The sequence below is a fragment of the Anopheles stephensi genome, chromosome 3 (assembly GCF_013141755.1).
Source record: "Anopheles stephensi strain Indian chromosome 3, UCI_ANSTEP_V1.0, whole genome shotgun sequence".
Lineage (NCBI taxonomy): Eukaryota > Metazoa > Arthropoda > Insecta > Diptera > Culicidae > Anopheles > Anopheles stephensi.
Genome location: NC_050203.1, coordinates 84,997,890 through 85,011,402, shown reverse-complemented (window position 1 = coordinate 85,011,402; position 13,513 = coordinate 84,997,890). Strand labels below are relative to the sequence as shown.

The following is a 13,513-nucleotide window of genomic DNA, read 5'->3' as shown; positions in this document are numbered from 1 at the left end:
CGCCAACCCGTCGGAAAAATTTGGCGCTCCGTGGTGCGTTTTGTTGATTCTTCCTGCTTTCGGTGTTGGCAGGAGTGTTTGTCGACTTTTTTTTCTCCTTTCTCTATGACTTCTTGTAAGATTGCAGGGAAGGATGCTGGCGGGTAAGATGCTGTGGTAGATATTGGTTTGGCGCCATCGTGCCGGTTCACCCAACATGATAAATCGTTTTCGGTGCAATATGATGCGGCCGGAGAAATTGGCCGCCAAACTGAAGGAGGTTTTTGCCGGTGATTCTTCTGGTGAAAACAGGGCTCAAAGAACGGTTGAATGCTGGGACGTATCGAATAACGATTGAATATTTATTAGAATTTTTATGTGAGGAAGAGCGAGGCAAAAAAACATTCTCATTCAAATGATAATTGCGGGATGAGTCAGTTTTTGTGTTCTTAAGAATTACAGATTCACTAGAAATGATTCACAAAACTGTTACTCTCTGAGTAAATGATTCTTCTAGATTACCATTTATCGCTTTCTTATTTTAATAATTATTCATACCTATCATATGAACAATATCAAAGCGTCTAGAGTTGGTTTGGTTTCTCAAGTCGCTCAAGATAAAGTTTGATGTACTACATCACTTACTGTTAAGTACCATTTTTAAGAAGCACTGGAAGAGGCATTATAGCAATAGTTATAGCAAAGTTAAGGTCGTTTGAGGATAAAACAGTCGAGGAACTGACAGGTGTTAAAACCGAATTTTAGTATTACTTTACTATTCTCAAGTATATTAATTTAATTCCAAGATATTCATGAAACCATGACTTGCTTAACAATCCACCACCATGCGTCCACTGTTACTAATAATCGCCGACATCTCGACAGCCCACCGTTAACAACTGTTAACCAAGTAGACCATCATAAATCTCGGCAGCCCAGCAGGTGGCCACCTCGAGCCCTTTTGGTACTCCCGCAGGGAAGATTTAACGCCTCCAAACATCCACAAACACCAATACCGCCAAGAAACGGAAAACAAGCAGCAAAACAAATTGTTCCCCGGGGGTCGAATTAGAACTGCGACTTCAATCTTCGACTTCTCCTCGTGGTGCTGTGAGCTGATACTGCTTCACTTAAAGGATCGATCCTCCACCGTGGTGGATCCTTTCCAAGAAGCTGCGAACAGAGTGTCCGCATTAGCGCTAGCGTACCGTAACGAAATTGGCATCAGGCACGTGCCGTTTGATGCGTTGCGGCGTCACTCATATTGTCACGGTTACACGCTTCGTACGCTTCGGCTCACTTTATTCATAGCTTATATGAAGCCCATCATCAGTGGCGCGTAACCGAAGCGCATTCATCGAATCCTGCAAAACCGTATCACATTTAATATTTATACTCCTCCACGGGAGATGGTTCACTTTGATTTTTGACACATCATTTCGGTACATTTTGCGACCCAGGGATGGAAGCAAGTCGAGATTTCACTTCATTAAATAGTGCCCTGAAGCCACAGCAGCATAAGGACCCAATGAAGTGTTGTGCTCCCGGCAGGACCAACCCGAACCACTCCATTCGGTTCGCAACTCCGTTTTGCATAAATCTCTTTATCTACGAACGACCGCTCGGAATGCATACGCCCGTCACACCGGAAGCTGTGTGCCACGGAAACACCCTTTCCTCGTACAGAGGCTTAATTAAATTCAAAATGCGTCCATCAACCGTCAGCAAACTCCACCCAAGGCGAGGCGCGGGACTTCGTCTCATCGAACTCGGCAGCATTTTAGATGTTTGTGTTGTTATTGTCCTTTAGAGTTTCCGGTCTCTCTCTCTCAGTCTCTCTTTCTCTCGCTCGTTCGCTTGAAGCTTTTTTTGTTGTAAAATTTAAATACGTAACAATATTTCTTGAAAGAGGGGTTGGACGGCACTACCCTCCAGGCTCCCGGTACCCCTTTCTAACGGGCTGCCGTCGTGCTGGTAAATAATCTCCCATTAGGATCCCCATTAGGTGGTATTATCATAAGTAAATTCTATTAAACAGGACGACAAGGGCGATGCAGCGTTTGCTGGAAAATCCCTTTTTTGCTCAGCACTCTCCCTTCGACTCAGCGCCAGGACAGTGGAGATGCAAAGCATTTACCGTGAGTGGGCGTTACCGATGAAAGCGAAACATGTACTTTAGTCATTTATAAACAAATCCTCCACAACCTAGGCGGGAGTCCTTTTGCCAGTCGCGTAGCGTAGCACCGAGTCCTGGATGGAGCGGCTAAGCAACGAAACGTTTAAAACTGATACAAATCCTTGGCTTTGTTAAGAGATACGAGGTACAATCCGCTTAAAATTGATTGCATTGCTAGGGAAAGAAATATTTTAGAAGCAGCAGTGGCGCTATAAGGATGTCCACTAGCTACTTCAAATTTTATAGCATATTTATAGCGAGCGTTAATCCTTCTTCTATTTCACTTAAAACTGCCAGCATTTTTTTGCGTGTTTAGAGAGTCCTTTTAAAACAGGAATTTCGATTCACGATAAGTTTTTGTGTAATTTTTCACCCTTCATTTAACATCTCCAATCTACAATGGCTTCGTTCTACACCACTTAAACCGTTTACATCCACCGATCGAGAGATCGGAATGGTACGCATCAAAGAGAAGAAAAAAGACATGCAATGGGCGCATCAAATCGGATCAGGTACTGCGTTTCATAATTCTTCCTCATCCGCAGTCCCCATTCCGAGCCCTCATTGATCGATTGCGTAGAGATAACAGCGTTTTCGGAGGTTTACAAAACATCCCGTACAAAGCTTCGCTGGGCGCTCGCTACGCTGATTGTGCGTTTCGAGTGCGGATCCTAAATCCGGATTACAGATGCTAGCCCGGGAGCCAGAAGGCATGGATATGTGTTGGTTGGATACTTACCCACCGAAAACGTTGGACGCTCGGTCCTTGAGATCTGCGAAGCCTGGCATTGTGTAGCGCTGTCTTGTTGCTTAGAAACTGGGGCTCCCTTTCTCAGGTGGTGGTGATTACCGGACGCTGATATCTAGGCCTAAACCGAAGCAGTTTTTTCTTGCGTTCGTCTGGCGTGGTGTGGCCAACAAAGAAGCTGATAACGAGCGGGGTACGTTCGTTAGTGGTTCTAGTGAGCAGTGGTAGCCTGGTTCATGATCTCCGGCGAAATCCTATGCGTAGAGAGAAGTGGAGAGAGAATCAATAGGTTTATTAGGAATATGAAAGTAAAATATAATTATAAATGAACTTTGTGTATAATTATTTATCAATCATGCATGTCCCAAGAACACATCAAAGTCAAAGTCGTCAGGACTCCCGATTGACTTACGATCTGCAATAGCTAAGGCCTACCACGGGTGTAAAGTCTGCCAGCAAAACATTATAGAATTATATTACAAATATTAATTAGATTGAATTAGACTAATATCAAACTTCCTTCTGACTTTAAAAACAATGTTTCTTTGAACAAGTTCGTCCATAGTTGGATTAGCCAGTATCACCTATCCCAGTATCCCCGACTATTACGAAAAATTTATTAAGCAAAACCATAAAAAGATAGGTTATAGTACAAAGAAGAAGGAGTCTCAAAATATTTAAGAAACTTTAATAATAATATTAAAAGTCTTTCACCAACTCTTCGATCGAAGAATTTCAAACACTTTAAACAAAGGCTTCAATTGAATCCTGCTATAATACCGAATCTCTTTTGCTATAAACATGCCCCAACATCCCATAATTTCAATGTTATATCATTTTCCCAGACTATTTAATCATTGAAAAGATTCGCTTATACAAATCTTTTCCTATTTGTCTTTGCATAATACGGCTTCCTTAACGAACGTAGGATCTGAAATTGGCCATCGCAGAATAGTGAGTCTCAAGTAGAAGATTTGAACCCAGCACAATGCCTTGTCTAAGTATCTTTGAGCGATACCATGTTCACTATTTAATCAGCAAAGACACATCAGGTTAAAACTAATTCTTCTACAACTTTTTCACCAATCGAAAACTTAAATGCTTAATTTACAAATCCGTGTGTACAAACTAGGATAAAGCTATAAAATAATTTGCTATCGTCTTTAGCAATTGCCAGCAGCTTAGATACTTTTGCATACATTTTCTTCACACAAAATCCTCGATGTTACACAACACTTTTCCATAAGATGGCTCCTTCAGCATGCATCATGATCTGCAATGGACATGCTCTGTGACCTCCGGTAGGTTGATCATGCGCACAACCAGCTTTCTAAGGTCTGCGCAAACTATCCAGGAAATACGTCAACGGAAGCGTTTTTCTATCATCATTTCTCTTTTCATCATTTCTTGGAACTTGTGCTAGGAATATAAAATACTTACAGAATTGCTATGAATTAGCCACTCCAGGGCTGCTGGCTCTGTGGATTGTTTGTTGGACGTGATCGTAGCACCGGACTGGAGGGTTGCGCTTCGTAGAGCCTCGTGTTCCCCGGACAAAGCCCCAACTATCCGACCTACACCGCCGACTACACCACACACTACACACCTACGCACTCACTCAACCCGGATCCGGAATTAGTGCACTGTCGACCTACTAGAACTGCATGGAAATCCCATGGTTTGCCTCAGCTTCACCCACGACAGAGCATGGTTTGGTTTTTTGTGTAGGTCACACGCAGAACACTGCAACGGTCAACGGCCCGATAACACCGAGAACGCACGCACACACACACACCAACACACTGCCCTGCGTCACGGACGCACCGGACGCATTCACCAGGACACTCCGATACCCCCACACCCCGCACCTGCCGCAGGTCCACCGGTCCACACCCTGCGGGACCCCCCAGGCTCACAATGGCGACCCACCCCGTGGTAAGGATGGTCCGCTAGTAGCGCAACCGATCTGCTTGCATCCAACTGAACTGCCAGCGACGGACTCCGGCTCGAACTGCTGCGAAATGGGCACCGCACTAGCCCGACGACGGTCAGCAATCGTCTGGCTCTCGGTGGTGCCCGGACCGTCCGGGCATCGTCCTTGTCTGGCATCTTCGCGACAAATAGCGATACAGCGGACTCGGCTCTCCCGGAACCTAGCAGCGCTCTCGCTTTTCGCCCCGGACGCAACCGACCTGCTCTAACCAACGGTTCCTTCGCCTGCCTACAGGTGGCGCATGCGTCCTGCCCGACAGTTCCAATTTTTGCTCCCCAGGACGAACGTGTTACATACTGTGTTTGCAACTGTATTGGAAGCATCTCTCGCTCTCTCGCTCTCTCTTCCCCCGCAAGGACACACACACCTTGCCGGTGATGGCCACTCAGAAGCTACCGAAATCTCGCGCCCCATGTTGCGAGGGTTGGCAACAGTAGCTAGATGGTGCTGCTGTTTGCGTTACCTTACATAGCTACTACCAAACCGTGTACGCCAATCGACAGACTCGGCGAAGGTGGAGCTCTGATGCGCTAAGGAATCGGTCCGTCGGCTACCCTTATGTACAACTTCCCGGGATGGGCCCTACGCCAACCGTCCATTTGCGACAAAATTGTAACGCTTTTTGCCCAACGCCGATGAGAACATCCTGCCCGAATGTTTCAACAATCGCAATGGCTTCCGACCTTCGTTGAGACCCGCTCTATGGAAAACGCACAATAGTATTCGCCTTTTTTTCGCAGGACTCGGGCTTTTCTACTTCAAACTCCTCATCCTCCCCTACCTCAAACGGTGCGAGTTTTGTCCACGGCTCTGTCTGGTTTTTCAACGTTTGGAGAAAGTTAGTGGAAATCACATTACCGGCTAGACGCCGTTTTTAATGGAAAAAGTAGACTTTATTTCTGAACACCTACAACAGAAAACCAGAACCAGGTTGGCAAAAAGGTTAAATTTAGCGTTCGCTCTTGTTCTACCCCTACGCCATTCTGTAGCACGGTAAATGTCACCTTCTGTGTGGGAAAATGAATGGTAAAAGAGTGGGTTTTACTAAACACGATTCGTGCTATAACTGTGGGACAGACAAATGAGGTATTGTTGTGACACAAAAATATTCAGCTGGGAAGCCTTTGGTTCGTTGGAGCTTGCGGTCTTTGATTGTAGCATAGAAAAAACTGTGAGTAGTTGTAACTAATTAAACTTTTTAGCTTTTGAATGTGTAAAGAACGGAATTAAAAAGCTTCATTTTACTGTATAGATAGCTATTTACTCTAATCCGGATTCTCTATTTTTAGTGTTAGTAGACTAGCTATAAGAATTGCTATAAAATTAATTTAAAGTACGTCTTGCTGTAAAAGATGCGCTATAAAATATACTAACATAAAAAAGTTCTAAAAATGTGTGTATTTGGCGTTATTAAAATAGTTTACCAGTGGGAGACGTCAATAGCTACCCAGTTTGCACTAACAATTATTCTGCTTAATCGTTTGACAGATACCGCCTTATAAATACATTTGCCCAGCTTAAGTCATCAAGGACTGCAGCAGCGAGTCTTTTTTTTTTGGCTTATTGGCCTTTAAAGCCATGCTTGCAAATACTGACTTACTACACTTATTGACACCGCGTAGTAGGACACTCAATCCTCGCTACGGGAGGACAGTTCGGATGGGATTCGATCCCAGTCCTGCAGTGCTCTACCCACGAGCTCCCGTGGGGCCCAGCAACTACAAGTATAATCAAGGGAAAAATGTCAGTGAAGGCAGGCCAAGTGTTGGTAGATAAGCAGGTCAGTTAGTAGCTCAACCAATCAAAAAAAAAAAAAAGAATTGCCCTTTTCTATGTTCTATTATCGATACAGTTTTCTTATTGAGGCGCTTTATATGATTGTATTGATTAGTGCCACAGCTATTGAATAGGGCTCTCATCGAAGCCCCAAAGTGCGTACTTCACAGCCGGTGGATCTATAAAATGTTTTATTATTAGTAAAACCCATAAAGATTGTGTAGTAAAACAAGTACGAACGCTGCTACGCGTTATTTTATTTTTATTAAAAGCTTTTTTATAAGCCACGACCACAAATTTTTTTTGTGGTTTTTTTTATATGCCATTTCTCAGACAAATTTTCCCGCAAAAAAACTTAATGGAAATGCTCACGTGATTGGTGTTGACGTCTTTTCATTTTTTATACACAGGAAGTAGCTTTCCCCTTGCCTCCTGCCTGCGCCACTACAATCCGTACTTTCCTGCCACGCCTCCAAGTTTAGTTGGAGCTAAGTCGGGGGTGTGTACGGGAGGAACTGCAGCATGTGGCACATCTACATGTGGTATCGAATCGACCTGGTGCTGGACGTTGGAAACACCTGCTCCAGATAAGAGATCACCTTCAGCGTACTGTGACACCACTGAAGTGTCCGGATGGACTGCTGCAATCCCTGGAAGACTACCGGTATCAGTTATCGAGTGCAGTATATCCCCCTTTAGCATATCATTTCCCGAAACTGGATTCGTGATGGGCAAAACTGGATTCGACCTTGAACCGCCGTCCAGCGGAGCAATGGGTAGCTGTATCAGTCCCGCTTTACAAAACACTGCCAACGGTAAGAAACAGAGCGAACAAATAGTTAGTATACTGGCATCGTGCTTGTATACTTGACAGCTACGTACTAACAAACAATGCGATAATGAACTCAATGCCTCCTAATGTACCACTCGGCAACATTCGTTTCTGCTTGACACTGGTCCGTGTTTCGTCCAGCATCTTCCGCACGATTGTACGCCACGTTTTCGACACCTGATGCTCTATCACCTGTGCCGGTGTGGCGATGACTTTATTCGCCGTGTCCGTTTCCCGATCCTCGCTGACCAGATCGTTCGGCAGCAGTTCTACCGTTGCTTCGCGTTCTAGCGCATAGGCTGAAGGGTTTGTTCCCGGAAGCACTACCAGGAGCACTACTATGCCGGTAGCAATGATCACACCACCCGATGATCGAACCATTGCTGAAACCACAAGACCACACCGAAGAACCGTACATTAGACCGTAGCTTCTCAGCAAGCTTGACCAACCTCACCAACTTTAGAGCTCACTCACCGGACACGGTTGACGTACGAGGCATTCCGGACACATTCGGCCAGCCTACTGAAACGTGCCACGGCGTGCGTTTGCATCTTAAGTAACTGTTTTGAAAGTGCCCTGGGCTTTATCGGGGATGAGCGTGTGGCCACAGCGCTATGCAGACGATAAACAACGACTACGCCGCCGCCTTCGTTTCAACCTTACGGCATCCTCTAGTTCCGTATCGGACAATTGTTATTATGCTTTTTTTTTTGAACGGTTTCACTCTTTTACCTCACCTGCAAAACGTGCGCAGTTAATCATTTTCCATTACTTATCGTTAAACGACGCCGCTGGACTGCCAAAGAAAGACGAGACCCAAGTCTAGGTGTGTCTAGAGTGTGTGTAGTCGATTCTTGGTCGCTTTCTAGCTGCACAAAAACCGTTGAGACCTTCGTGGAGTTGTTTTCGCTTAATGACAACCACAACAACATGTAACAGGCAACAGGGTAACAGGCCAGAGAGAGTGTGATATACTAAACGACCGACACCGACGCTACTATCAATCATCGTGTTCATCGTGAACACGGCCTTGTTCATCACAAATCGCACTCTTTATTTCCAACCCAATCTTATCAGCGGTGCCACACTCGATTTAATCCGGGTGTCATTTTTTGTGTGCGTGTGTGTCTTCTTTTTCATCCCATTCAACAACCGTCATGCTGCTGCAGGGGTTCTCCGCGCCGTTACTGTGCGACTTCCAACGACTCCGGTCACGGGGTTCCGGTCGATCGCAAACCGACACGCGTCCAAGGAATTCCCAGAACTTATGCAACACACCCCCGTACGGTGCCATATCTCGTTGGTGCCAACTTATTGCCACTTCTGTCCTTCCACCTTCTGACTCTGCCTCTTCCCTCTCTAATCCAACTCAACGCGCGTTTCGATAGAGCGATTTGCTTTCTTCCCGATTTTTCCCCTGTCCTTCATGTTTGTCCTTCGTTCCCCCCGTCGCCCAATGTTTGCCCACGGCAGCACGGATACGGACGGTTTGTGACAACATTGCCGGAATCTTTACCATCGCCGGTCACGGCGGAAGTTAATAAAGTCGTTCAAACAGCTCACTTAACCGAGTAACGCGAGCACCGAAGAATGTAATGAGCGCCCACCGAGAGTGCTACGGAGGTGGTCACTATTGGGAACATTCTTTTGGGGGCATTGGGGTTGTTGCCACATTTTCTAACTTATTTCTGGTTGCCATAATAACGTGCTGCTCAACATTAACCCCATCCCGATACTCGGGGGGGAAGCGTTTTCCGAATGGTTTCACAGAAAAAGAGCTTCATTTTGGCCATTTTTTAACCTGATTGGTTGCCCTGGAAACCACATGAGCTATTTGGGAACGGGATGAAAGAGCATTGCTCGTGCTTGCTGGACCGTACTGTTCCCATAGTAACGCTCCGGTGTTGCGTTGATGAGTCAAGCACGTAGCAAACAGGCATTTTTCTATCCCTTTGATGGTGCAGTACAGGTTTAGGCGGAGTATGAAAATAGTAGTGAACAAGAATTTAGAACTTTTGGGGTGAGTGCCCTGTGAAATATGTAAATATTTAACAAAACTTGTTTTTTTTTGCCTGAAAGTATGCAATTTACCCACACATCGTTCTAACAACTATAATCAAACGTACTCACTATAAAATCCTATCAAATTCTATGTGTCGTCTTATAGCATAACAAAAGCACCAGCAATAAATAGTCTTCAACGCTATTTTATTAATAGCAGATGATTATTGTAGCTCAACAATCTCTCCTTTTGCTTAATTACCTTCATAAGCTTAAATGGTGAAGTGCTCGCCCGAACAGCACAAGAAATACCATCTTATTCTAATGCATTCTAATTTCTTTCCTGTGAATCTGGCATTTCCATGTCTTACGTAACTACCCTCAACGGTATGCGATAAGAATTTTGCACACATCCCGTGCCACGGCGCTCCACAATGCTCCACAAGAGCTCGTACATTCGCATTCACCGTAGCCCAACTGCATTAGCCGTACGTTGAATCCCTATAAAACACGAGTTCCCCAATATTTGCAGTCCCCGCTGCGCCTTCGGAATCACTTTTTAATGACCGGCGAACTAATTTACAGCGGAAAACGTAGCCTCTCAACCAACGTAGCCTCCTCCTCCCATCCACCTACGCACGACTCGTGAAACTGTGTCTGCCTCTCAGCGAAACCCGACACCGTTCCCCAGCGTTCACACATCCTAAAACGACTCCATCCGTCTAAACTCCGCCTACTGCGGGTACGGTTCTATGTACCAGCGCCGTAATGTTACGTTCGCATCGTTTGCCCCCCTTCGAGCTACGGTTGATATGGATACATTCTGGGGCTGCCATTTTTTGGTTGGCAACGAGCTTTCGCCCCAGCTCCTGGCTACGGCTAGGCCGGGAAACCCGGAACGACTGCCAAAAGTAAAAAGAGAACGGTGAAGCTGAGCGTTTGCGTACGACAGAACGCTTTTACTGTGGGAAGATTACGCCATACTGCGTGGCCTTTCTTTGGGCGAGTAAAATGTGAGCGACAGTTTAACAAAAAAAAAAAAAAAAGGGAAAACGGCACAGTGAATAATTCTATGCGCTGTGTATCGATTTTTCATAGCTTGCGATTTGGCAATGGATACCATGGAGGACTGCCCACGTTCAGTAGGAGCTGTTTGCAATTGCTTTCCGCAAACGCACAACCCTTTTAGTATTTGCATTCTGCTTGTATGTCGCTCGTTCTTCTGTGAGCAACATTTGGAACCTTTTTTCCAGATGACATAATAATAATCACAGAAAGGTGTTAGCAATCCAGCAGTACTGCTCTGAATATGTTAATTGGACTTGATGATAATAGGGGTTTTATATGATTTATTATTCTTGCCTGATTATTTAACGTGCACTAAGCTGGAGGAAGTACAAATAAATCTATTTACTACGTGTTTATGAGTTCCCATTCTTAAGCGCTTTTCTCTGGCCAGCTTCAGGACGCACACGAATTTGAGACATTTTTGCTCGCTTTTACTATATTGACCCAAATGGCTCTGAAGTATATAGAATACGTGAGGCCATGACAATCCAATATTTTCAGGCAAATTTCTTAATGAAACATAAACAGAACAATTTTATAGTAAAAGCAAAAATTATCAAAAAATCATTAATTTTCTGATTTGACAAGTAATTTTGATTCGTGTTTTTATTTTCTTCAGTCTTCTGAATTTGCTCTCTTATATAAATTATTTGACGATATGGAATATTTATTTTTCGCTGCTTTATCCAATTACTTTGCGTAAAAAATACGCTAATAAAGCTTAAAGCATGGCACGAACCCTGCTTTACAAGCGTACGAAGCTTTTATAGCATGGATAGCCTTACTTTATGGCAAAGCTATAATTTCTTCCCCAATACCGTTATGCATTTGTGTCTTGGATGAATCTGTTTACCGCAAGCGTTACGCCAGCGTTATTTTATTCGAAATTTGGCTCTGCATGTTCCTTTTTGAACAATTTTGATTTACTTCCATATTTTTGCATGGTAATTGAAACAAGTAGTTAAATGTTTAACTGTCTTGCACATTATCTAAGCAACCATCAATTGATTTATTTTTTAATACCACATAACAGTGGATTTTTGCTGCTACAGATTTTTTTTGTACTTTGAAGAGTCGCTAGTTCTAATTTTCATAACTTATCTAATAGTTCAAAATTTATCGGAAGTGATATTATTTTCCACTCAGGAAAATACTCCAACGGTAACCGTGTGCAGTAGTCCATAACACGAACAAACTATGGCTAACGACGGTGTCAACTTGTACGATTTGCGGCTCAAACTTTTCGGCCCAACGTTGGACGATTCCGTCCTCTACGGGATTGATCGCATGATTGACTATTTTGTGAGCCAAAAAGAAAACAAAGCACCCGAGCGAAAAGAAAGCTTCTATCGGTCTTGTGAAGCGTTACCGGTGCTCGAAGAAATGGCGCCGATCGGCCAACACTTGCCACCGAAGCTTTCCGCCGACGAGATGGGTAAGGGCGCGCCGTGCCGATCGTATCCCACCCGAAGTGGGAGCTGTTATTTGAGCACTTTACCTCTCCCGTTCTAGATATTATCATCGACGCAATTGTTCAGTCTCGCCGAAACAGTCAAAAGTCCGCGCGAAAAGTGAGAACCACCCCGAGCCGGCAGACCGGACCATTCCCTCGGCTCCGTCAAACTCGGTGGGCCATCGCGCGTATCAACGAGTTTGATGATGGTGGCAAAACGTACGAAATCATGAAGCCACTAGACGGGACAGCCCTTCTACCGACGGTGTCGCAGGATACGGAAATTGTTTTCGCCGTGCTGCAGAACGGGAACACACTCTCGTACCGGATCCAGCAGCAGCAGCAGCAGCAGCAGCAGCAGCTAAATCCACCGGCCGAAGCTCACTGATACCGCTGATTGTGCGTATTTTATTTTTGTGTCACTTTTTTTCGTTTGTTGCTGTCCCCTTACAACTATTTCACAATCCCAAAGAAACGTGCAATCAGCAGTGGATTGTTTTGTTTTTTGTTATCCCTCAATTTCTTCTCTCCATTGTAGCTCAATTTAAGATTTTTGCGCTGGGCGACGGATGGAAGCGACGAGAAATGGAAAATCAGGCCGTTCCTCACGATCAAGTCGTCCCACAGCAAATGGGATGAACATGATAACAACATTCAAAAGTCAGTCGTGCGCAATAGACAAGCAGACAGCGAAATGGCGAGTCGGGCGAAGCGAGTCCTGTCCGTTCCACTGTTGTCCAACACTTACTACTTACTGCCGTAAGGATACTCGAAGAAAAACGCAAGCAAAATCCAAAATTTAATCTTTCAAAGTGATAACCTACCCTACGCGAGGCATCAAGTCTTGGCTACAAGTTTCGGTGCGCTGTGCAGCACAATTTTATGGTTCATAAAGCAAGCAGCTCCAGTGCATTTCTACACGTTTCGCAGACATGAAGATGTCTGATGTGTGATATTTACTTGACGCTGGATGCAGTCAGATGCCATTCACTTGATAGACATATTGACAGCAAAAAAACGGGCGCCCGGAGACGAAACTCTGGGACTCAATTCAGTCTATTCCATTCGACAGATGGTTCCCAATTGATAGGACTTTGCATGCTCAGCAATATTAAGGATAAATATGTCTACCATTAGAATGCAGTTTAGTGTTGAGATGTCTGGATATAATTCTGCATATCATAAGCACCTGAGGTCTAGCAGTCTTCAAAGTAGAAGGAAAGTCTTCGTGAGCTAGTTCACAGAGAATCCGCGTGAATTCCTAGCATAGAATCCACTCAAACTGAGCTCTCTCGAGTTGACACTTGAAGTCACACACACTATTGTGTTTCAGTTCGTAGAATTATGATAATCAATTCTTAGACATGTGAAACCATTTAACTGCTTCCTATCATGCTACTCGGAAAATCAAACTACAAAAATTAATATATCGTTCCAGTGAATGGCTATCTTCAACCGTACACAGCTTTTGGCTATCTTCAGCTCA

General features: G+C 44.5%; 3 protein-coding genes across 5 annotated transcripts in view; 1 reads left to right on the top strand and 2 right to left on the bottom strand.

Moving 5' to 3' along the window:
- Nucleotides 1-5,007, bottom strand: part of LOC118513861 (vesicular glutamate transporter 1) — a 28,851-nt gene extending 23,844 nt beyond the window's left edge. Inside the window, exons 1-2 of one of the 2 annotated variants that reach the window (XM_036060161.1) lie at nucleotides 4,344-5,007; nucleotides 2,895-3,157 (exon numbers count right to left, since the gene is read on the bottom strand). In XM_036060161.1, the coding sequence (XP_035916054.1) occupies nucleotides 2,895-2,944 (50 nt within the window). In that variant the 5' untranslated portion in view covers nucleotides 2,945-3,157; nucleotides 4,344-5,007. The remainder of the gene's footprint in view (nucleotides 1-2,894; nucleotides 3,158-4,343) is intronic. The other variant, XM_036060162.1, reaches the window with a different exon arrangement.
- A 1,910-nt stretch (nucleotides 5,008-6,917) lies between these two features.
- Nucleotides 6,918-10,682, bottom strand: LOC118513858. Its single transcript, XM_036060159.1, has 4 exons — nucleotides 8,243-10,682; nucleotides 7,980-8,176; nucleotides 7,555-7,887; nucleotides 6,918-7,478 (listed from the first exon to the last, which is right to left on the bottom strand). The coding sequence occupies exons 2-4, from the start codon at nucleotides 8,002-8,004 to the stop codon at nucleotides 7,117-7,119; spliced, it is 720 nt and encodes a 239-aa protein (XP_035916052.1). The 5' UTR covers nucleotides 8,005-8,176; nucleotides 8,243-10,682; the 3' UTR covers nucleotides 6,918-7,116.
- Nucleotides 10,683-11,577: 895 nt separating this feature from the next.
- LOC118513857 lies at nucleotides 11,578-13,475 on the top strand. 2 transcript variants are annotated; one of them, XM_036060157.1, is made up of 3 exons: nucleotides 11,578-12,009; nucleotides 12,087-12,426; nucleotides 12,566-13,475. In XM_036060157.1, exons 1-2 carry the CDS (start codon nucleotides 11,772-11,774, stop codon nucleotides 12,413-12,415), a joined length of 567 nt encoding a protein of 188 aa, XP_035916050.1. In that variant the 5' UTR covers nucleotides 11,578-11,771; the 3' UTR covers nucleotides 12,416-12,426; nucleotides 12,566-13,475. The 2 variants fall into 2 exon arrangements, with proteins under 2 accessions (XP_035916050.1, XP_035916051.1); XM_036060158.1 differs by lacking the exon at nucleotides 12,566-13,475 and having other exon boundaries at nucleotides 11,622-12,009; nucleotides 12,087-12,529.
- Nucleotides 13,476-13,513: the final 38 nt, after the last annotated feature.

Excerpts from the sequence above, each read along its gene's own strand:
- LOC118513858 (XM_036060159.1), bottom strand. The coding sequence starts at position 8,004 with ATGCCTCGTACGTCAACCGTGTCCG. Across the intron at positions 7,888-7,979 it reads TCGTACGTCAACCGTGTCCG|CAATGGTTCGATCATCGGGT; the intron begins GTGAGTGAGCTC and ends TTGTGGTTTCAG. Across the intron at positions 7,479-7,554 it reads CATTATCGCATTGTTTGTTA|TGTTTTGTAAAGCGGGACTG; the intron begins GTACGTAGCTGT and ends TACCGTTGGCAG.
- LOC118513857 (XM_036060157.1), top strand. The coding sequence starts at position 11,772 with ATGGCTAACGACGGTGTCAACTTGTACGATTTGCGGCTCAAACTTTTC. Across the intron at positions 12,010-12,086 it reads GCTTTCCGCCGACGAGATGG|ATATTATCATCGACGCAATT; the intron begins GTAAGGGCGCGC and ends CTCCCGTTCTAG.